At 48.8% G+C, this 23,899-nt stretch overlaps 2 protein-coding genes across 9 annotated transcripts in view; one reads left to right on the top strand and one right to left on the bottom strand.

The window, feature by feature from the left end:
- Positions 1–20,181, top strand: part of TMEM94 (transmembrane protein 94) — an 87,933-nt gene extending 67,752 nt beyond the window's left edge. For both annotated transcript variants that reach the window (XM_044983188.1, XM_044983187.1), the window contains 14 exons: positions 503–684; positions 1,265–1,403; positions 2,692–2,807; positions 4,163–4,262; positions 5,520–5,628; positions 7,263–7,452; positions 8,266–8,343; positions 8,918–9,003; positions 12,746–12,827; positions 13,226–13,380; positions 13,968–14,062; positions 15,692–15,785; positions 16,135–16,305; positions 16,623–20,181. In XM_044983188.1, the coding sequence (XP_044839123.1) occupies positions 503–684; positions 1,265–1,403; positions 2,692–2,807; positions 4,163–4,262; positions 5,520–5,628; positions 7,263–7,452; positions 8,266–8,343; positions 8,918–9,003; positions 12,746–12,827; positions 13,226–13,380; positions 13,968–14,062; positions 15,692–15,785; positions 16,135–16,305; positions 16,623–16,695 (1,670 nt within the window). In that variant the 3' untranslated portion in view covers positions 16,696–20,181. The remainder of the gene's footprint in view (positions 1–502; positions 685–1,264; positions 1,404–2,691; positions 2,808–4,162; positions 4,263–5,519; positions 5,629–7,262; positions 7,453–8,265; positions 8,344–8,917; positions 9,004–12,745; positions 12,828–13,225; positions 13,381–13,967; positions 14,063–15,691; positions 15,786–16,134; positions 16,306–16,622) is intronic.
- A 1,562-nt stretch (positions 20,182–21,743) lies between these two features.
- The window catches only part of CASKIN2 (CASK interacting protein 2), a 147,119-nt gene continuing 144,963 nt past the window's right edge, over positions 21,744–23,899 (bottom strand). For all 7 annotated transcript variants that reach the window (XM_044982720.1, XM_044982721.1, XM_044982719.1 and 4 more), the window contains one exon: positions 21,744–23,805. In XM_044982720.1, the coding sequence (XP_044838655.1) occupies positions 23,709–23,805 (97 nt within the window). In that variant the 3' untranslated portion in view covers positions 21,744–23,708. The remainder of the gene's footprint in view (positions 23,806–23,899) is intronic.

Here is a 23,899-nt window from a genome sequence, read left to right as displayed (position 1 = left end):
CAGGTCATTCTGGAGCCACTGCAGCATCCTTAGAGAGAACTGTTTGATCCAATTACGTGGGATCAACTCCCCTTCAGTTTCATGGCTGTCAGCTTCCTCTAGACTTGCTGTATTGTTTAAGCACAGTATGATGTACTTAAAATGCATATGTGTACATCATGCAGCACATGTACTATGCCCTTCCCACCCCTTTCTTGTAACTGACTGGCATCCTTTATTTTATTTTCTTCCTTCTCATGCTGTGTGTGTTTTTGTGCTGTGTGTGTTTTTGCACTATGTTCTTGGCTGCATGTTGGGGTATTTAAAACTCCTTTTGTGACTGTGTATGTTTGGGCAAATGGGTGTCTTTCCACCTATTCATCTGTACATGTGTGTCTGCATGTTTCTGTGCATATGGGTGCCTGTCTCCATGTGGTCATGTCTCGTTATCTGTGTCCATGTGTGCACGCACGTGTGGGTGTTTGTGTCTCAATGCGATTGCGTGTTGTTTGCATGCCTGAAGAAGGGATCGGGGAAGTGATGGAGAAGGAGGATTGTATCCAGGCTCTGAGTGGTCAGATCTTCATGGGAATGGTCTCGTCCCAGTACCAGGCCCGACTTGACATCGTCCGGCTCATTGATGGGCTGGTCAGTGCCTGCATTCGTTTTGTCTACTTTTCCCTGGAAGATGAGCTCAAGAGCAAGGTAGGCTAATTAGATATCATTAACTCTGGCTTGAATAGAGACTGGGAATGGCTGAGTCATTACACTACTTGAATCTGTTTCCTTATGATAACTATCCTTACACCTCTTGTCAACTGTCTGTAATTGACCATCTTGATTATCACTACAAAAGTTTTTTTCCTGCTGCTAACAGGTCATCTGAATTAATTAGCCTCTTAGAGCTAGTATTGCATCTTCTCTGTATGTGTGTATATATATATACTCTTCTTATATGTTCCATTCTATGCATCCAATGAAGTGGGCTGTAGCCCACGAAAGCTTATGCTCAAATAAATTTTTAGTGTCTATGGTGCCACAAGTACTCCTGTTCTTTTTACGAATACAGACTAACACGGCTGCTACTCTGAAATACATCTCTGCTGTATCCCTTTCTGAACTTGCATGGCCCCTGCCTTGAAGTTCATCCCAGTCCAAGAGTAACCCTACCCAGCTGCCTAATGGGTCTCGGTGGCATATGCTGGTCAGGGGGCATCTGTATGTACTGACCCCAAAACACTGGTCCCTGCATCAGCTCTGTAAAATCTTGTGTGCTCTCCCCCAGGTCTTTGCTGAGAAGATGGGTCTTGAGACCGGCTGGAACTGCCACATATCCTTAACGCCCAATGGAGATGTGCCCGGGTCAGAGATTCCTCCCTCCAGTCCCAGCCATGCAGGTTCTTTGCATGATGACCTGAATCAGGGTGAGAGAACTTCCCTCTGGGAAAGGTGGTTGTATGATTCAGAGGCGGGGTGTGTCTGCCTGTAGCTAACGAATGTGGTGTATGGTAAGCAAGATAGGATGCTTTGGTTGGGGTTTACTAACTGGCAGTGGAGTTCAGCTGTGACACAGTGGCTTCTCACCACAGCTGCCAGTTAGGGGATGTGACTAGGTGGCTCCCATTGAAGGATGAAACCAGGAATCTGGTAAGGATGAACTGTCCAGTTTATCCCTTCAGCATATGTATATAACATAGTGAAACCTGCACTAATAACCCTGAAGAAAATAGGCTGCTGCGGTCTTAGGAAGCCACTCAAATGTTCCTCACTGTTTCCAAGACAGTCCTGTTTAACCTGTACTTAACCTACTAAAACCAGTCCTAATTTCTTAGAACTGTGAGCCCAAAGCTGAATGTGCATGACTTGTGTGTGTGAGTACCATGCCGTCATGGTAATTCTGCCACTCACATGGCCGTTTAGGAATCTAACTGCTGATTTGTGCGCACACTTACTGCAGTTCCATGCACATATCATGGGAGCTGGGTGCACACACACTTTTGTGCACGTAACTATCATGATTGTGCACGCAATAGCCTACCATGGAATTGTTCATTTGCAGTTCCAATTTTTGCTACAGCCTTGATGTAGTTGTTGAGGGAATGTTTGAGCCCAGGTTAACTGACTCAGGCTTGCACTGTGGGGCTAAAATAGCAATGTAGGTGTTCCTACTCGGGCTGGAGTTTGGGCTCTGGAACCCGGTGAGGGGGTGGGTCTCCAAGCCAGAGCAGGAATGTCTACACTGCTATTTTTAGCCTCGTAGCGCAAGCCCGAGTCAGTTGATCTGGGCTCTGAGACTCAATGCCACAGGGTTGGGTTTTTTTCGCAGTGTTGGAATTATCCTGTGGGTCTGTCTCTGGACTGAAAGTTGCTCTTCTTCCTCACTTTAGATGTGATTTCTCCAGTCTCTCCCCAGAAGACAGTGTGAGCAGGGAGAAAGGCGGCAGAGCCAGAAGAGCTATCATATGTCAAAAGATTAAAGAGACTAGGCTCATGCATCTGCCTCCGAGCAGATTAGTCATTTAAAAATCTTATTTTAAGAGACAGTTGAGTGGGATCTGACTGCAGCTAACCTAGAAAATCAGGGCTTATGTTTCCAGGCTTCCACAGTTCCACGTGAAGGTGCTGTGTGTGTTGCAGGGGCACATGGCTGGAAACGGTGCAGTGTAGACAGGGCTGTGCTTATTTTTACCGCTGTCTTTCTCTCTGCTTCAGTCTCTCGAGATTATGTGGAGGGCCTGCTGCTGATGGAAGAGGAAGGGCACTTGGATCTCATCAGCTTTCAGCCAACAGACAGCGATATCCCCAGCTTCTTGGAGGACTGCAACAGGGTGAGTGTATTGTTCCTTCTCCACACCACACTGACTCTCTGGTTAAGAGCAACACCTCGGTGCTTTCCAGGAGCACCACCCTCATGTAAGCCTTTTAATTGGTTCGTGTTGTGTCTCTTGATTCTTCCCAGCTTGACATCAAGGACCCGCACAACCCCCAGCACTAAGTAGTTCAGTTTTGCCCCTTTGCAAGCTCTCCTTCCTTCTTCCCATGAGAAGGTTTAAGAGTGCTAGGTGATTAAGGAGTTGAGATGACCATACACAGAACTGCCCAGGAGGATGTGAGGAGAAACGAGGCTTCTCTCTTTCCATCTGGATTCCCTACCCTTCCTCCTCCAAGGGCATGTGTGTGTGTGTGGGGGGGGGGGGAGTAGGGAGTGGTCTGTGCTGGCAGGTAACACTTCTCCCCTCCCCCGATCTTGGGCTGCAGCAGGCTTTGTCAGAGCAGATCAATGACTGGGAAATGGTGCTCTTCTGCAGCAGAAGGCCTGATGGCTCACATTAGTCTGGGAGATGGCACGTAGCTTCTACTGGCCTCACAGAGACACAAATTTAAAACCACTCCAGTAGGCCGCTATTTAGAAAAAGAAAACTTCTCTCTTAAATTTCAGCTGGGTTGCAGATGAAATACCTCTCCCTTCTCCTCACCTCCTCCTCCCCCGCCCCGCCCCACACACACACTAGGAGACAGCAGAGAGTCCCAAAAAGCCTGGCCTTCAGACAGGCAAAAACTCACTGGCTGTCTGTATCCCCTTCCTCCCCCTGGAGCTATTCCCCTTCATTCCTTTTTTCATGTTCATTTCTCCCTCCCCCTCCATCAAACAACCTCTCTCTCTCTCTCTCTCTCTCTCACATCCCTGGCCAGTCTCTTCCCCTTGTGCAAAGTGGTCCCTTTTGCCCAGGAAGGCTAGCTGCAGCATCTGGACTAGTCTGACATCCACTCTTGATTCAGTTGGTTGTCCTGGGCTGGTGTTCCAGGTTGAATTGAAGGATTCAATCTCTTCCTAATGCAATGTTTGAACTAGTGTTCTGGCTGGATGGTCAAACGCTAGTTAAATCCCTGATCACTGTTGGGTCATGCTGCATCTGCAAAGGGCAAACAGTTAATCATGGGGGAGAGCATGGGCCAATGGCATGTGAATTGCAAAGTAATGCTTCAGCAGGAGCCTTGTTTTGCACTCTTAGGAAAGCCAAGCTCTCTCTATAGTGGACAGCAACTTAGGCCCAATCCTGCAAGCACAGGAATCTCGCCCCACAGAGATTTGAGTGCAGGAGTGGGGGGGCTGTAATCATCACCTTGGTATTAATTTACAATTTTCTCCTGCCACCTTAATCTCTTTCTTCTTCCCCTACAGGCCAAACTTCCTCGAGGGATCCACCAGGTCAGACCTCACCTGCAGAACATTGACAATGTGCCTTTGCTGGTGCCCCTCTTTACGGATTGTACCTCAGAGAGTAAGTGACCGCTGGGCTGTGCCGGGCCTGTTTCACATATCAGCTGCCAAACATTTTCTCCAGATAGTTGCTGTGGGTCGTGAGAGCGTGGAGGGGTGGGGAGACCCTGCAGCAAACTGGGAGGGGGATTCTGGGTGGATGAGCCTCCATAGCAATCTTATGTGCTGAGGGCCAGATCCTGTTCCCTTCTGAAATCAATGGGAGTTTTACCATTAACTTGCTATAGTGAGCACAACCCCTAAGAAACTCCCCCTGCTGTTAGCTTTAATAGGAGTTACAGAAATGAGCATCTACAACACTGCTGCTCATTACTTAATAATAAGTGTTAGCAACCTGCAGAGGAATTTGGAGGCTTTGATCTCCACTTGCAGTGATCATTTGCTTACATGGCTCAGAAATCACTTCCTAGAAGTCATTTCCTACTATAGCAGTGGTATTAGTGGACTACCTGACTGCCACATGACTTTGTTTATATCACTTCCCCTCTTGGTGCCTTAGTTCCTTCATCTGTAAAATGGGGATAATGTTCCTTGTGAATGTGGGTAAAGTGACTCAGTCTTGCATGAAAGTTGCTATTTAAGGGGGAAATCCTTATTTCCCAGACATTTTTTAACAAGGCCTTTGTGCTCTGCAGCCAAGTCCATGTTAATTGCAAGCTCAAGGGACAGAGCCCCATGCAGAGGAGGAAAGGTTGAAATGGCTCTGGATCAAAATTCCACCCCTTCCCTGCACGGGCAAGCGCATAGGGTACCAGGAGAGCAGTTATTTCTTTCCAAAGGCAGAGGCTGAGCTAGGATTGGATTGCATACACCTGTCCTGAAGTGGCAAGAACATCTTGTGAAGTGAGAGGATGATTTTTGCCTTCCCTTTATTGGAGGCTAGATCATAGAGCTTCCTGGTGGGGAATCACAGTGTGGGAAGAAGAGGGGTTTGTGTGGACAGTTAAAATAAGGCTTCTGAGATCTGTTTTGGAGGGTCTGTTCTTGATGTTGGTTTATAACTCATTGGGGAATTCCTAGTAAATGTGAAGGGCAATATCTTTTAACCTCAGATCATATATTTTGAAGGTCAAAAAGCTGATGGGCTTAGCCGTTGTTGTCTGAAGGACTCAGTTCCAAAGAGCAGTCTTGAGGTGTGTTGATCTGGTAACCTTTAACAGGTTTAACTGTTTGTCTCCAGAAATGAAATCAGAGTGAGAGGAGATTTAAAATGCTGCTACGGTAAGGCATTAAGTCTCCCCTTGTCATTCTCTCGCAGCCATGTGCGAGATGATCAAGATCATGCAGGAGTATGGAGAGGTGACCTGCTGTCTGGGGAGCTCTGCCAATCTGCGGAACAGCTGCCTCTTCCTGCAGAGTGACATCAGGTGGGAAAGCCGGGTCTGGACTCCTCAAACTGGCTGGTTGCTGTATGTGTGAGGAAATAGCGGCTTGCACTGCTCACAGTTGGCATATTCCATTAGCGCCAGCCTTTTTTTTTTTCTTTTTTCTTCCATAGAAGGTTTTTTAAACCACCTGTTTTTGGGTGGGGTGATTTGCTCAGGTCACCTGGCAACAATACCAATCCATTTAGTAGTGTAGCTTAGTTTGTGGGAATAAATTATTTGGAAGGGGAGTTGGACCCACGTTTTTAAAGGTATTTGTGGAAAGCACCTGATCTGCACTATGCGAGTCAGACTCATTTGTGCAAATTTCCATACTTGTGCACTTGGGAGATGTATGCTTACTTTTGCACAGCCAACCACAGATCTCCAGAGTCTTCTATCCTGGGCCATTCGCTCTAGCTGGTTCCAGGTATAGCCCATTTTTTGCTATCAACCTGAAGGTCGCGTCGCCAGGTATTTCTTGGGCGGCCTCTTTTCCGCATGCCTTGGGGGTTCCACCGCAGTGCCTGTCTGGTGATGTTGGTTGGCTGCTTGCGTAGTGTATGTCCTATCCAGCCCCACCTTCTCCTTCTAATTTCTTACTTTTGCACATGGGTTTTACAAAAAACTGGGTGGCTTTCTGTGTAAATGCTGCAAACATAGATGCATGTGCTCAGCTGTGTGTCTGCATATAAATGTTCTATCTAAATCGAGGCCAGATTTCCGTGTGTTCCAGAGGATATGCACATGATAGAGATCAAAGGGATACTTTTTAAAAAGAGCCTAAAGGACTTAGGAGCACCCTTTTTTAAAAACTACAAATATAGGGTAAAATTGACTACAATTGTCTGAAAAATAATGTACCTTGTTTTTATATCAATTTTCTTGCCACACCAATTCCTTATATGCACATGCCATGATGTCTCCTAGGTAAAATTACAACATTTTATTTACTCCTTTGTTTCTGTAAACTTGCTAAACCTGTGAAAGGCGTTTTTGGCAGTAATGTATCGGTATTAGTACCTGTCTGCTTTGCCCAAGTCATGTTGGACATTTATAGTATCAAAGATCATTTCAAGGAGTACATTGTGCATCACTTGCACATTTTGCAGCCCATTGCATTACCAATGAATAGATGGGCATTACTTCTTGCACTGTTGAATAAAAGATTGACCAAAGATTCCTAGCGCGTCAGGCTTAGTGTGTTAGACTGCATTTGTCACTGGCTGAGCTGCCTCTCATCATAATGAGTCAGATCAATTGTAGACTGAGGCCAAGATGTTTCAGAGATGATGAGTGATCTTGGGTCATCAGATGACACCATCAAAGAGCCTGATTTTCAGAAAGTGCTGGACACCCATCTGTTACAAACCTGGGCCCTCAGATTAGGCCCTCAGAACTGAGGCACCCAAAATCCTTAGTCACTTCTGGAAATCTTGGTGTTAATTGAAAGCAGGTGGGATTTGCTCCTAAATCCATTGGGCGCTTTCGAAACTCCCACAGGGAGCCATAGGTGATGTATCTACAACATGTGTAATGTGTGAATATACATGTTATGTACTTGATCTTTAGTATGCACACGGTTTTCTCCGCATGCGGTGGTGCCTTGCCTTACCATTGCACTGTTGTCTGTGCAGCATAGCATTGGATCCCCTCTATCCATCCCGCTGCTCCTGGGAGACTTTTGGCTATGCCACAAGCACTAACTTGACACAAGTCTCAGATGACCTTACACCCCTGCAGCTCTCAGGCCAGCTCAACAGCTTGCCCTGCTCCTTATCCTTCCACCAGGAAGAGAGCATCAGTATCATCCGACTTATAGAACAGGTGAGTCTGCTACATTCCCCCTTTGGTTCGCTGACCGTCTATCCATCCATCCAGAACCACAGCCTGACTGTAAAGATCTCCAGTCCTAATAATCCTACCTGTCTGTCACAAAGAGCAAAGCAGGAGTCTTATGTGGCCATTTTAGCAGTGGTGAGGCCTCTATTCAGCTTCTTTAGCCCCTTTGTGAACTACATCCATAGCACTCTCTGCTGATACCCAGCTGCCCTTTGCTTGGCCAGCGTCGAGGAGATATTATTCTACCTGACTTCTCCCTTTCCAGTGAAGCATGTCAGACATGGGAGAGCCAGGCAGTCAGCATGAGAATATCACAGCAAATAGTCTTGTGTCTATGGTGAGACCTCGAAGTGAGTTCTCTGACAGGTGTAAAAGCTTTGCTACTTAAAGATGCAGCAGGACAATGGGAGGAGGGAGTGCGTTGTGGCACCAGGATCCTGACTTTAGTAAAATGGGTAAGGAACGTGCCTATGGAGGTCTCCAGGCAGAAAAGCCTTTACTGCAAAGTTAGCATTAAACCTAGAAAGGCAAAGTCCAGCTCCAGGCTTAATTCTGCACCTACACCCCTACCATCGTCTACAGCTGGGCTGGAGACCCTCTCCCTTGCCCCACACCAAGTTTAACTCCTCTCCCCATCCGGGCCAGAGAGACTGCCTCAACCACCCAAAATATTTCCTGGGAGGTCCAGGTCATCGCTGCGTGACTGTTCCATGCAAAGTGGGTGTAAGCTCCCCTTGAGCTCCTTGCAGCAGGTACCCTCCCAGTGATTGCCCTGTGGGGGCTTGTGCTTGCTTGCAGGCCAGGCATGCGACGTACGGGATCCGCAAGTGTTTCCTCTTCTTGCTGCAGTGCCAGCTGACTCTGGTGGTCATTCAGGTGAGCCCCCCCACCCTTGCGGGGAGGAAAGCTGGAGGTATGTGACCCAATGGGATGGGTCAGCCCTGAAAGGGGTGGGGTTTGGCATTCTCCAGGGTTTATACAACTCTTATGGTTGGGATCCTGTGTATCCAGTACACTTGTTTCAGTTACACACATTGCTGATTGAACATAATCCTATTCACAAACACTCTTTGATGAGGGCAGTTACTGTGCTAGCCATGATCAGACTCTGGTTGCCTTCTGGCCTAGACTGCCCTTCTGCTTAGGCAGGCTTTTAACTAGCCTCCTTCAGGGAAGGTCTTTGGCCCCCTCTTGCCCTGGGTTGTAGCCTGGGGATTTGCGTAGGCACTGCTGTTCCCGGAGAAGGCCATCTCTAGCCTCTGCCACCACGCAGTCCAGAGCAGCAGGCAGGGCTTTGCAGCGCATCTCCAAAGCAATCCACATTCTCTAGTATCCAGCCTGTCCCTGCGCCTACTGGGGTGGGGCACAGGGAGAAGCAGGTGGGGGTGTGGTTGCTCTCCCAGTCCTGTTGCTCATCATGCCTTTCTCTGTGGGGGGGTTCTTTGTTCAGTTCCTGTCCTGCCTGGTGCAGCTGCCACCCATTCTGAGCACCACAGACATCCTATGGCTCTCCTGTTTCTGTTACCCGCTGCTAAGGTGAGTGAGTTGAGGGCATCTCCCTGGATACATTTCCCTTTACTGTGGCTTTGCCATCTGCAAAATGGGGCTAATATCTGCCAGTGCCTCTCGGGGACATTGCGAGGGCTAACTGATGTCTGTAAAGGGCTGTGAGCTCCTTGGCTGAAAGGAGAAATGTTGAGAGATCGTTAATGCTTGTCTGTGGCTTGGCTTCGCTAGCCCTGCCCTTTGTTACAGAGCCTTTGTAACAGGTTTCCCCAGATGTTCACCTCAACCTGCTATCATACATGAAAACTGCAAACAGCCTTATCCATCCCAGGATTTCCCGTGTGCTCGGGACGGTGTGTTGGTTAGCGTGGTAAGGGCACGTCATTCCTCTTAGTGTGGCTCCATGCAGAGAGCAGTGGTGCTCATCTCGTGGAGCTGAAGGAGCTGTCTTTGGGGAGAGTTGGAGCCGTAAGGTTCCAGAGAGCTGTCCTGGCACTATGCTTGGAGGTTTAGCGTCACAGTGTCACCGGGACATGAGGTCACACATTGATACGATAGTGTGGGGTCAGGAAATTGTGGTATGGCTGTCTGCTGTGTGGCTGTGACTCTGCAGTGACAATGCTGCTCTGGCAGGGGATGGGATGGATGATCTAAGGGGTGCTTTATTCATCGCTGGCTTCAATGACCCTTTAAATATGCCCTCTCTCCTCCTGTGCTCCTGGGTACTGCAAGAGGATGAGGGATGTTTCTCCTTTCTTCTCTTGCTCCTGTGAGCGAGGAGGCAAGAGGGTGTGTTTGTTCTTTATTCCTCCAAGTTCCCCTCCTTGCTGGTAGAGGGCAGGGAGATTTTGCCTCTTCCAAAGTCCTTACAGCTTCCCTGGTGGCAGGGAAGGTTGGAGCTGCGCTCTGTGTGGAGAGCACTCGTGATCAGGCTCAGCCAGAGGGGCTGCAGCTTGAGTATCCCCGATACGACCATTCAGAGTGGTAGCCGTGTTAGTCTGTATCAGCAAAAAGAACGAGGAGTACTTGTGGCACCTTAGCCCTGGTCTACACACAGCCCCTGGTTCGAACTAGGGTACGCGAATTCAGCTACGTGAATAACGTAGCTGAATTCGAACTACCCTAGTTCGAATGACTTACCGTCCAGACGCCGCGGAAGCGAACTCCGCGGCTCCAAGGTCGACTCCGGCAACTCCTCCTGCCGCGGTGGAGTACCGGAGTCGACCGCGGCGCTTCCGGAGTTCGAACTATCGCGTCTAGATCAGACGCGATAGTTCGAACTCCGAGAAGTCGAACTCGCCGCGTCGACCCGGCGGGTAAGTATAGACGTGGCCTAAGAGACTAAAAATTTATATGGGCATAAGCTTTTGTGGACTAAAACCCACTTCATCGGATGCATGCAGTGGAAAATACAGTAGGAATATATATTTACCCAGAGAACATGAAAAAATGGGTGTGGCCATACCAACTCTAACGAGGCTAATCAATTAAGGTGGGCTATTGTCAGCAGGAGAAAAAAACCTTTTGTGGTGATAATCAGGATGGCCCATTTCAATCAGTTAACAATGTGGTGTGAGTAACAGTAGGGGGAAAATTAGCATGGGGAAATAGTTTTTACTTTGTGTAATGACCCATCCACTCCCAGTCTTTATTCAAGCCTAATTTAATGGTGTCCAATTTGCAAATTAATTCCAGTTCTGCCGTTTCTTGTTGGAGTCTGTTTTTGAAGTTTTTTTGTTGGAGAATTGCTTCTTTTTGAGTGACCAGGAAGGTTGAAGTGTTCTCCGACTGGTTTTTGAATGTTATAATTCTTGACGTCTGATTTGTGTCCATTTATTCTTTTGCGTAGAGTGTGTCCAGTTTGGCAAATGTACATGGCAGAGGGGCATTGCTGGCACATGATGGCATATATCACATTGGTAGATGTGCAGGTGAATGAGACTCTGATGGTTTGGCTGATGTGATTAGGTCCTATGATGTCCTTTGAATAGATTTGTGGACAGAGTTGGCAACGGGCTTTGTTGCAAGGATAGGTTCTTGGGTTAGTGTTTTTGGTGTGCGGTTGCTGGTGAGTATTTGCTTCAGGTTGGGGGGCTGTCTGTAAGCGAGGACTGGCCTGTCTCCCAAGATCTGTGAGAATGAGGGATCATCCTTAAGGATAGGTTGTAGATTCTTGATGATGTGCTGGAGAGGTTTTAGTTGGGGCTGAAGGTGACGGCTAGTGGCGTTCTGTTACTTTTTTTGTTGGGCCTATCCTGGAGTAGGTGACTTCTGGGTATTCTTCTGGCTATGTCCATCTGTTTCTTCACTTCAGCAAGTGAGTATTGTAGTTTTAAGAATGCTTGATAAAGATCTTGTAGGTGTTTGTGTCTGAGGGATTGGAGCAAATGCGGTTGTATTTTAGAGCTTGGCTGTAGACAATGGATCGTGAGATGTGGTCTGGATGAAAGCTGGAGGCATGTAGGTAAGTATAGATGTCAGTAGGTTTCCAGTATAGGGTGGTGGTTATGTGACCATCGCTTATTAGCACTGTAGTGTCCAGGAAGTGGATCTCTTGTGTGGACTGGTCCAGGCTGAGGTTGATGGTGGGATGGAAATTGTTGAAATCATGGTGGAATTCCTCAAGGGCTTCTTTTCCATGGGTCCAGATGATGAAGATGTTATCAATGTAGCGCAAGTAGAGTAGGGGCGTTAGGGGACGAGAGCTGAGAAGCGTTGTTCTAAGTCAGCCATAAAAATGTTGGCATCCTGTGGGGCCATGCAGTGGAAAATACCAGCGGGTACCCATAGCAGTGCCGCTGACTAGAAGGTACACATTGTTCCCAAATGAGAAATAGTTATGGGTGAGGACGAAGTCGCAAAATTCAGCCACCAGGTTTACCATGACATTATTGGGGATACTGTTCCTGACGGCTTGTAGTCCATCTTTGTGTGGAATGTTGGTGTAGAGGGCTTCTACGTCCCTAGTGGCCAGGATGGTGTTTTCTAGAAGCTCACCAATGGATTGTAGTTTCCTCAGGAAGTCAGTGGTGTCTCAAAGATAGCTAGGAGTGCTGGTAGCGTAGGGCCTGAGGAGAGAGTCTACACAGCCAGACAGTCCTGCTGTCAGGGTGCCAATGCCTGAAATACTGCTGCTCGGGGTATTTCCCATACTAATATTTCCCCTACTGTTACTCACACCTTCTTGTCAACTGTTTGAAATGGGCCATCCTGATTATCACCACAAAAGTTTTTTTTCTCCTGCTGATAATAGCCCACCTTAATTGATTCGTCTTGTTAGAGTTGGTATGGCAACACCCATTTTTTCATGTTCTCTGTGTGTGTATATATATATCTTCGTACTGTATTTTCCACTGCATGCATCCGATGAAGTGGGTTTTAGTCCACGAAAGCTTATGCCCAAATAAATTTGTTAGTCTCTAAGGTGCCACAAGTACTCCTCGTTCTTTTTGCTGATAAGACCATGTATCCTAGTCACTCACCTGGAGGTTAGCTTACCCCTTGCCATTTGAACCTTCCACTTCCTGGATTGCTTGGCATATAGGGCTAAGAAAATACAAGTATATTGTCAGAGCACTTTGAGTTTAGCAAACCAAATGATGCTGTGGAAATGCATTTTGCATGACTGGGGACCTGGCCAAGGTTTTCCATGATAATGCTAGAAGCAGTGAGATTTGCTTCTCCTTTAGCTCAGATGTTAGGGCTGCTGTTTTGGATGATGTGATGTGTGGTTGGAGATGCCATCGGGACTAACCTCTGTCTGTTTCCCCAGTGTCTCTCTTCTGGGCAAGCCCCCCCACAGCTCCGTCATGTCCATGGCAACTGGGAAAAATTTAACCGCCATTCCTAAAAAGGTAGGAAGCGTATTGGATGGGAACAGCCTGCTCTTCCCATCCAAGGTTATCTAGGATGGAGCCGTCACGGGGGCTCATGTGCTTTCCAGCTGCCCCGTGTGCACATTCTGTCCCATTGACTTGGCTCACATCATCGCCATCCTTTGATGGTGACAGGATGAAGGGAAGCCCGGGCAGCCAATGTCCCTTTTGGGGCTGCCAATGTCTTGGCTGGGTCCTGGTGGTGCAGCCCCTTGCTGGTATCATCGAGATCCTTGCTACAGATCAAGCTCTTGAGTCTATTGTAGTGTCCCAAGAGCAGAGGAGACTGTAGAAAGCTGGGAGGAAAGGCTGAAATGGAGTAAATGCCTCTGATTCCAGGCCAGTTTCCTGACTGGCTTTTGCTGCGCTGTTTGCAGACTCAGCATTACTTCCTGCTCTGCTTCCTGCTGAAATTCAGCCTGACCATCTGCTCCTGCCTTGTCTGCTTTGGGTTCACGCTGCATGAGTCCTGCAAAGGGATGAACACCACCAGCCTCAACCTCAGCGCCTGCTCCTCCATCATGGTGTACAGGTGAGGAACAGACCCTGCCACAGCACACACCTCATCCTGCCGTCCTCCACCCTTCTCCAACTCCTTGCATTCCCTATGCTCCATCTTCGTTTTTCACTGGGCTGCTTCCCCTCTCTTTCTCATGGACCCACTTTGCTGGAGCAGCCTCTCAGGTAGTGTACCTCAAACCCGCTTCCTCCAAATAGCCCCCAGACCCCACCAGGTTCTGTCTCACTATCACTGGAGCCTAGACTGTAAGTTCTCTGGGGTAGGGCCCTGCCGGCATGTTTTTCCTGCTGTGTGGCCTGATGTACACTAAAGCTATCTAAATCCTACTGGTGCAGTGTGATCCTGGGCTTCCTGCCTCTGATTCTTAGAACTCCCACTCCCCTACATGGGGAGAAGGCTGGCTCTCCAGCCCCCTGTGCTCCCCGTGTCCTACACTGGGAAGGGGCGGTCTCTTACCTGTTTCCCCCAGGGCTCCAGGAGGAGGAGCCCATCTCTGTAACTGTGCTTGGGGAGCTGAGGCAGCCTGAATCATTAAGCACACCCGTGTCTTTAAATTTTATCCGAAGCAATGACTCTCAGTGACCAATTTAATTTCCCAGCAACGCTGATGGTGCCCCTGACTGGTTTGGAAAGTTTTCCAACGCTCTCCTCTTAGCGCAGAAGCTCACAGCTGGTCTGATTGTTTTGCACACTGGTAAGTCTCTATTTCCAGTGGATTTGGGTCTCTGTACTATGGGGACTGTATGCTGCCTTGGCTTGTATTAGCAGGAATGTTGTAAGCAAGACACGACAAGTAAATCTTCCATGCTACTCAGCACTGATAAGGCCTCAGCTGGAGTATTGTGTCCAGTTCTTGGCGCCACATTTCAGGAAAGATGTGGACGAATTGGAGAAAGTCCAGAGTAGAGCAACAAAAATGAGTAAAGGCCTAGAAAACATGGCCTATGAGGGAAGACTGAAAAAATTGGGTTTCTTTAATCTGGAGAAGAGAAGACTGAGAGGGGACATCATAACAGTTTTCAAGTACATAAAAGGTTGTTACAAGGAGGAGGGAGAAAAAATTGTTCTCATTAACCCCTGAGAACAGGACAAGAAGCAATGGGCTTAAATTGCAGCCAGGGAGGTTTAGGCTGGACATTAGGAAAAGCTTCCTGTCTGGGTAGTTAAGCACTGGAACAAATTGTCTAGGGAGGTTGTGGAATCTCCATCATTGGAGGTTTTTAAGAACAGGTTAGACAAACCCCTGTCAGGGATGGTCTAGTTATGTAGTCCTATCTTGAGTGCAGGGGACTGGATTAGATGACCTATTGAGGTCCCTTCCAGTTGTACTCTTCTGTGATTCACTTTCAGCTTCCTCCCAAGCTCCTGACACGAGACGGTTGTGCTTCCTGTTAGAACAAGGGCAGCCCAACTGAGTGCTAAGTTAGCAGCCTGCCAGGCGCCCAAGAACTGCATCGAATCTGAATAAAATAGCACAGATTGCCTCTACTCTCCTCTTTAAGGACCCCTGGACACAACAGACTGCAGCATGCAGTGCTGTATCTTGATCTGACCATTCTGGCTGCTTGATGCAGGCAAGAGCATTGCATACTGGGACCTGTAGTACCGCTGGGCCACACATCTGTGTTAAGAGGGAGGCAGTCTGCATTGTGGAGCTATTCTTTGGGGAGCTCTGCTGAAAGTGTGTGACGTTATCGGTACTGTTAACCCTTACAGTCAGGATAATGCAGAAATGCAAATAGGGAGTGTCGCAAGTGGGTAACCTTTGCTGGGCAGGAGATGCTAGCGCTGTAATTGCTGAATCTGGCGAATTCTGAGCCCCGAAGCATTACATGCACTCCACAAAGTTCTGTGTCTGGCCAGATGTGTCTCTGTCAGGCTGTGGCTTGCCTCTGAAGAAGGCCTGGGGTTAAATTGGGGAGTCCCTAACTGACCTATGCCTCTCCCACTTCTTTTGCTTAACTTTTCAGTGCTGATCCCTGTGCTTTCGGGGCCCATTCTGGTTCCTGCATGTTAGCAGTGCAGTGTCATCCTGTGGTTAGAGCCCAGATGGTTGGGAGAACTAGCCTCTAAGCCTGGCACTGAGTGACCTTGGGCAGGTCTCTGCCTCAGTCTCTCCACCAGCAAAATGTGGGTAACTCTTGCCTGCTTCGCGCTGAGGTGAGGCTGTTCGGGAAGCGCCTCATGATCCTTTCAGGGAAGGCAGGATGCGGGGCCATCAGACCAGTGTCGCTTCAGTTCAGGCCAGAGGCTCTTGGGGACAAAGCCCTTCTCCCCGTCCATCTGTGGTGGCAACTAAAATCACGTCCATCTCTCTCCTCAGTGTTTATATCCATCACCCACGTCCATCGCACCAAACCGCTGTGGAAGAAAAGCCCCTTCACTAACACATGGTGGACCCTAACGGTGGGGGTTGTGTGAGTATCATCAGGTGCTGAACAGCACAGGGAGGGGCAGGGGCTGCCGTTACAGACTGCAGGGAGGGGCAGGGCCGGTCTTTAGTTCAGCAGGCTCCTGACAGCTCTGGACACTTACCCCAGTGCTGTCTGTACAAAGACTCCTATGAAATCCCTAAGCACGTTGGGAAACACCGTTCAGCAGAGTGGGATCCAGGACACTGGGGCAGGTCCTAGTTTGATCCTGTCAGCGGAAGGGCACGTGCCTTGTATAATGTTGCAGGAACAGGCATACTTGGGCCTGAGCCTACATCACTAGCCCCAGGAGGCGTGGGGGCACGTCTGAGCCTTGCTGTCTCCATTGAATTAGGTTGCTGGGTCAGGTGATGCAGACGGCTCTGGATCTGAAGCTGTGGACAAACTTAGACTCTCCATTAACCTTTAACGATGTTCACATCTCCCTGGTCTCCTGGCTCTTGGGTTTCCACTCTCTCATCCTCGTGGTAATTGTTAACGAGATCGTCAAACTCCACGAAATCCGGTAAGGAAGGGCAGTGGGAGGGGAGCCTGCCAACCTGTTCCGCCCCAGCTCCTGGCCGGTTCTTGGGCTGAGATGATGCGTAAGAAACAGGATGGAGAATGATGTGGACTATATTGGCCACGCCATTACGTGAGCAGCATGCTGCAGAGACCGGGTGCCTTGCTGCAGTGTGCAGGGCCAGCTGGCTACAGAGGGCCCACGCGCGACTTGGGCTCTGGACGTTTGGGTGTCCCTGTTCTCAAGGGTGGGTTGCTCTGTGAGCTGCAGGACTTGCCTCTCTGCCCTAACATGCTGCTCTTCCTTTCTGCCCTCTCCAGGGTGCGGGTCCGTTACCAAAAGAGGCAGAAGCTGCAGTTTGAAACTAAACTGGGGATGAATTCTCCGTTTTGAACCCCGGCAGCAGGAGTCCTGTGGCAATGCCGCCTGGGGCGAGGGACGTATGCCCCCGTCCCCGCACAGCCTTGACCTGCGCGGCAAGGAGGATAGTGCTGGAGGCTTCGCAAGGCTTCGCTTACACACGCGGACCCGCCAAGGCTCCTAGCCAAGCAGCAACAGAACCTTAGAGAGAAGCCACTGCTGTAGCTGTGTCCAGGAGCAGGTTTGAGGCCCCTTACCCCACTGCAGCGCTCCAGGGGAATGGGAGCTCTGGCTGCCCTGCAGGCTGCTGTTCCTTTTATTTATTTATTTTTAGTACCTTGATGACATTGAAATGAAGCAATTTCCCCTTGCGGACTCTTCCTCCAAGATCAGCTGTGTCTGTGCAGATCAGGGCCCTGGCATGGCTGCTGAGTCTGTTGGGAGAGGGAGGGGTTGATGGGGGAAAGCCAGGGCTGCTGCCGTTTTGCCCTTTTGTTAAAGGATTTTGTTGTGTATATGTGCCCTCCCCACCTCCCATCGTGGCGGCCCTTCCCGACGCTCTCCTGGGTCAGAGCCTCGAGTCTCCTGCCCTTCTGTGAGCACCACTTGGCTCTGCTCAGGCTCCCACGCTGCATCATGGAAGCCTCCTAGTTTCTCTGGCTGCAGTCAGGCCTGCCCTCTAGTGGACGGTGGGCGTACTTGCAGCAGGACTGGAGAGCGGCATGGTTGAGATGCGGGCTGCTGGGATCCCAAACTGTGGAAGTGGGGATGGAGGCAGGTCTTTAAGCAGAGTCTCTATTTGAATCTCATGATGGAGGCTCCCCCCGGGGCATTTCTAACAACTATCTGTATGAGAGCCCAAGCCCTGCCTGCCTTCAGGAGGGCAGGGAGCGCCCTTTGGGGACTGAGCCAAAGTGGTCCAGCTTTCATAATCTTCTTGGCCTGGCCAGCTCTCGTGCGTTGGGGGAGACTCCCTTAATGCCAGCCCCAAACAAGGCAGCTTTACAGTTGTCTCCCTCGTGTGATGGTGGATTTCTAGTCATTCACTGAGGCTCGTGCAGATCACCCTCGCTGTGACCATCCTGCTTTGGCAGCACTGTCTGAGACCAGGGGCTGGGGGATGCATCTGGCTAAGCTAAGCTGCCTGCCCCAGGCACAGTGTCTGCAGCTGACTCTGATTTCAGGGCCCCCCAGCTTTTCCTGGAAGCAGGTGTGTTTACAGGCAGGCCCAGCGAGAGGATCTCCCTACTGCTTGGAATTGTGAATGACAAGCAGGGCGGGAAATGGCTGCCTTCCCAGAAGTGTAATTCCCTCTGATCATGTCCTTTTGTACTAGTGTTTCGAAATATCCCCCTCCCCACAGCTATGTTTCCATTCCCCCCTTTGAGCACTACCCGAGCAGCCTTTCCTCATGGCTTCTGGTTGTAGGAAAGTTGGTTCTTTAGGGGTTAGCTCTGCCATTCTGTTTCCCCACCTCCTGACCTATTGCAAGGGAACTCCCATGTGGACTGCATCCCTGAACTGGGGGAGAGCTTCATGTGAGGGCTTGTCTATCCCACGCCACACTGCTGCAAGTCATTATGTGCACTAGCACAGCACATTTGCACAGACGCAGTGGTAAAAAGCCCCAATGCAGAGAAGCCTGGGGTTGCAGGAGCCACCTTGCACCTTTACACAGAGCTGGTGCTAGCTCTGGCTACAGACTGGAATGCGTGGGCCTGTTGAACAGACCACTCCCAGTGCTGATACTGAGCCAGTGATGGAATTTATTCCTTCCCAGGCTTGGAGACCAAACCAAGTCAGGCAAATCCCGGCTCCATCTGTGCTTCCATAGTAACTTCACAAAACACAGATGTCACCTTGGGCCTGGAGCAGAGTAGTAGCTGTTAATCATTTCCTGACAGACCGGGAGGGTGGAGAACCCTAAGCCAGTTCCCTGTTGCTCCCACTTGTGGGCCTTGTGTTTCAATGAGAGCAGTAACAAAACCAAGGATGATCGACTGTAAGCAGCATCCCCAAACCCCAATATCCCAAATAGATACTGGGGGGAGAATGAGTGTGTGTGTGAGCACCACTGTCAGCGTAAATACACTGGAAAGGCTGGGGTATGGGAGGGTGGGGTTGGGTGGCATTCTGCTCTGGCCCTTAGCAGTTTGTCACTGCAAGCATTAACTTGGTCAGTTTCAGTAAGTGAAGGAGGCGCTGCCTTTTCAATACAGTCTAGCATGTGCCTTGGCTGTGTTGGGAAATTGTACCATGTTAGATACATGAACTGATAAGTGTGATGCTAAACGTGACTTGGCACCTAGTGAAGACAGGAACAAAGCATGTTTTTAAAACATATTGGCCTGTTCTGGTGAATCCTGGGGTTGACATTTGAACACAACTGTACTTGTCCAGGTTGAGGGAAAAATCATGTCTAACATTGTGTTAGTTAAAACATACTAGCAGATGCGATTGCCCAGCGTAGACAAGGCCCAAAGGGGGCAGCTGGAGGGAGCTAATTAGAGGACTGGGGGTGGGGGAGAGATTATAGTCTGCATCTCCAAGCTCAGAGCTGCCGGGGGTGCATGGGATAACAACTCTAGATGGCTGGGAACTCTGAGCAATGGCCATTAGGTAAAGCAGGGTTGTACTATGTGGTTCCAGCCTGAAATGTGACTGTGTAAAACCAGCCCCTTCGTACTCCAGTAGCTGGCTCTCTGCCTGTAGCCAGTCACATATGCTCATTTTACAGACTAGACTTAAGCCTTCTATTATTTTTACTCCTTTTAGGCCTGCAGTGCTGACATAGCTCCAGGAGAGTGAGCTGGATTCTGCCTTGGCCAGACACTTATCTAAATTCCAGTTACAAAATTGGTGATGCCTGAGAGAGCAAGAACCAAGCATGACTTTCAGATCTCAGGGTGAATTTGCAGGGTTAGCAGGTAGGAAAAACCTCTCTTTATTTGCAAGCTGAGCTGATTTGAACAGGACTCAGACACAAACATGAAACCTCCCACTGCCAGAGTCGCACTTAAAGCTGCACAGCTCTGTTCTCAAGGATCTGAGATCTTAGCTTGTTTTTGTTTCCCCTGAAGTTTTATAGTGTGATTTTTAAAGGCAGCAGCTGCCAAAGCTCAGAGCTGGCCAGTCTCTCTTCTAGAGGGGGCATGTCCTGTAGATTTCCTTTTCTGGGGTGATCACTCTGAAAATACTTCCCTCTTGCCACTCCCTCCCTCCGCAGCTAGACTCAGATGGAGCCAAAATGTTAGAAGAGTTGAGTCTTTGCCTCTGTACAAGCCTTGTCACCTCACACTCCTTAGCCAACCAGGGTTTCGGAAAGGCATGAGTGCACAGCTTTGGAAAGGAATTTCCTACGTCAAAATGTTTTTAAATGGTGTATATTTTATATTGAAAATTAAAATTTTTGGATGTATGTAAAAAAATTTTGATTTGTATTAAAACTTGTAAATTGTATAAAAAAAACCCACAAGCACCCAATGTATGAATGGCAATAAATGATTGTCTGATACTGTGCAGCAGGGTGAGGGAGCTTGTTTTCAGTTGGCTGAGGGGCTCCGTAGCTTGGTCCCCACAGAGAAACGGATTCATCTTGTAGTGGGAGGCAGTGTGGTCAAAGGAGCTTGGCACATTGGGTTTCCATTTCCGGCTCTGCCGCTGACTCAGTTTGCCTTTGGGCAAATTGCTTCATGTCTGTGCACCTCTGTTCTGCAGAATAACTATTTGCTGAGCATTTCTTGTTCCACAGGATCCCAGAGCACTGTACCAACTACAGCTGCAGTAATCAGTTACTCTAGTAATGAACTGGGGCAATCAGCTGTTGTGTTGTGAGGCTTAGGGTACGTCTACACTTACCTGCCGGTTCGACGCGGAGAGTTCGACTTTTTGGAGTTCGAACTATCGCGTCTGATCTAGACGCGATAGTTCGAACTCCGGAAGCGCCGCGGTCGACTCCGGTACTCCACCTCGGCAGAAGGAGTTGGCGGAGTCGACGGGGGAGCCGCGGAGTTCGACCCCGCCACGTCTGGACGGGTGAGTTGTTCGAATTAGGGTACTTCGAATTCAGCTACGCTATTCACGTAGCTGAATTTGCATACCCTAATTCGAACCCCCTTCTTAGTGTAGACCAGGCCTTAGTTAATGGCTGAAGCACTTTGGTGCTGGGTGAAAGATGCTAGAGAAGAGGATTTTTAGTGATGTTGGAGTCAAGAGGGAGCAGGTGAAGGACTGGCTGGAGCTGAGTCAAGCAGGCACTGGGAAAAGTGGATTAGTAGAGACCAAGCAGGGTTGGACTTGTGCCACCGTCTATGCATTGCTCAGCAAGACTGCAGCATTGTAACAATGCTGGACATTGATCTCAAAATGGGTTAGGGAGGAAGTATTTTCTTGCCTTGAAAATGTAGCTAAAGCCCTGAGAAGATGTGACTTGTTTCACTGTTGCATGATATGCCAACATTGGAAGAACAGAAGCCAGGTGTTCTGGCTTCCAGCCCAGTGCTCTAACCATTACTCTGTGCCATCAGTTCCCTTAATTTTGACCACCCTACAGTGGTAACATGTAAGGCCAAATCTTAGTCCCCCTGAAGTCAATGGTAGGATTTTTGTCCCTGGAGACACCCTCAGGGAGAGCAAGTGGACAATGGTATTAACACGAAAGAAACAACTGAGTCAATTAGGCAGAACTATCAAAGGGGAAAAAAGCCCCACTGTTTAATAGAATTAAGTCTTAATTGAGGTTAGTGGAAAACAAACTGCATGATTAACACAAACAGTCCAGATGGTTTAAAATCTGTCAGTCTGGCGATTAAGTGGACTATTTTTTCCCTAGCTCCCTGGCTGCAAAGAACAGGGGTTTGTTAGACACAGTCATGTCCATACATAATTTACACAGCATACAATATCTTTAAAATAAAGATCTAGAACTTGAAAAATAAGCATTCCTCTGAGAGAAAAACAAATACGTAATTCTGTTAATGACCATAAGAACAGCACTCTGCTGCCCCTGTGGTGGCTCAGAGTAATGCAGCTCTACCCCAGTGTCTCTCTTATCCCTGTCCCTAGATAATGACACTTTGAAATCTGGTTAGTAAATATATAATCACATTTAAAATATATACACTTTGTCTTTTAAAAAAAAAATTTACAGTTTATCAACATTGAAAAAGTTGGACTAGTCCCAAGTCAACTTGTGGGACATGAAAACCCTTTTTTATAAAGTGCCACTGGTTGCAGCTATTTTTAAAAGTTCACTTTTGTAGCACTTGCCGTTTCACACAGGGCCATATTTCAGGCAACGTAACGTACAAAGATACTGACTAGCTAGGGCCAAGATGGGTTAGCGTCAAATCTACAGCCTGACCTTGCCACCTGACTGCTTTCTATGTGAAAACAAAGCTTGAATGGCATGAATTCCATCTCCTGCCAGTAGGGATCATGGTACAAATGATTACCACGCAAATGAGTAAGTCGCTGAGAAAAACATGGGCTGGGATGGGTGGCTTTTACAAGGGGCTGCTCTCTTTCCAGTGCATGGAGAGTTGATGCCGTAAACAGTCTAATAGTTTGAGGTGCAAATTTCCCTGGGGCATGAGGAAGGCTGCTGCTTCCTTCAGTCACCTTCATAATTTAGCTTTAATTTTTAAAAGTTAGATTTGCTTGGTGGTTTTGGCAACAAATGACCCCTTAGTACAAAATGTGCAAATTTTCCCTTTTATTGCTCTGGTGCATTCATTAGTTTGGCATTTCAGGTGACCCCATACAGATCCTTCAAGAAAAATTTGTTCTTAAAGCACTCCAGCTATAACTGCTGCTAGGAATGAAAAAATTGAGGCTGCTGTTCCTTTGCTTCAGCCCTGTCGAGGTGAGTGAATCCAACTTCTATTTACAGTAGCTGTCAGGGAGCTAAAACTAACTTAGTGCAGTGAGGTCGTTTCTAGCTCCATTCTTCTAGAAGCTGGTCAGTGTTTAGTAGGGTTAAGAAGCATCTTCACAGGTCCCCAAATGCTGCTAGCATTTAAAAAACATCTTTGCTTCCAACTCAGCTTTGAGTCTTGTTCCAGGTCTATTTCCCTCCCTAGAGTTGAGCTAGAGTGGTCACATGGAAAGAAGAGAACATGTTTGCCACAAAAACACAACCTGTTCCTGCCCAACTGACTGGCTATGCAATACTGCAGAGGGTGTGGGTAGGGATCTCTTACAATCAGAGCCAGCAGAGGGCAATATGCTCCAGCCAGACTGCCACTGAATAGCCCAAAAGATGCTCGTCCCAGTCTTTGGCTAGCAGCCACTTACCAGGAATGAATCCATGCAGGAAGCTTAGGGAGGGGGTCAGGTAGATCTTAATTTCCTGACAAAGCTGTTGTGAAGTGCTGAGCCTGTTTGCTCCTTTATGGGGTACAGACGTGCCAGCGCGGCTCTGAGGGCATTGCTGTGGGGATTTAAATCCACTTGCATTACACGCCGCCTTACAGTGACGTGCTTAAAAAGCACCAAATAAAGCAGGCAGGTTTCTTCTCACCAGAGAGCTGCCAAGCTGCAACAAGTCTTATTTCAGCAGCCGACAGGCCCTGCCGGGGCTGCGCATTAAGTGCTTGGCTCTGCTGTGCCTGCCCAAGGAGGTCCTCTCCCTCAACGTGCTTTTGGCAGGGTTTAAATAATAAGAGGCAGGACTCAGCACTGGGGCTAGTGAGGAGAAGGCCCCTGAGGAAGCTTTGTGTGGAGGTCAGAGGAAGAGGAGCTCATTTCTTGGGGGAGGCTGGCCCCCCAGGAGTGAGTGTTACTGCACTCACTCAAACGCTGCTGAGGGCGGAAAGGTGTAGTTGCCTCTTCCTTGTGCTCGTCTCCTGCAGCTGCAAAGGGACATATGGGAAATTCCCTGGGGCTGTGACTGGGCCAGGAAAGGTGAGGGAGGTGCACACTCCAAGCCCTAAAGTGCAGGAGGGAGAAAGATCAGAGCAGCTGTAGTGATCCCTGGGCAGAGTTCAGGGCCATCCCCCTTCAGGCTTTAGCACAGCAACTGGGGATGAGTGGCAGGCGACCAAGTCTCAGTCCAGCATGGCGTCCAGCTGATCAGCCAGGTCATCGAACATGTTGCTGATGTCTTCCAGGATGTTGTTAGCTGAGTGCGTAGCCCCGTAGTGACTGAGAGGGAAAGAAAGAAAAGGCAGGATGGGTAAGGCCCTGTGACGAGCGAAGGCCTTGGTGCCCTCTGAAGCCAACAGTGCAAGGGGGCCCC

The sequence above is a fragment of the Mauremys mutica genome, chromosome 12 (genome assembly GCF_020497125.1).
Source record: "Mauremys mutica isolate MM-2020 ecotype Southern chromosome 12, ASM2049712v1, whole genome shotgun sequence".
Lineage (NCBI taxonomy): Eukaryota > Metazoa > Chordata > Testudines > Geoemydidae > Mauremys > Mauremys mutica.
This window is presented reverse-complemented; position numbering and strand designations above follow the sequence as displayed.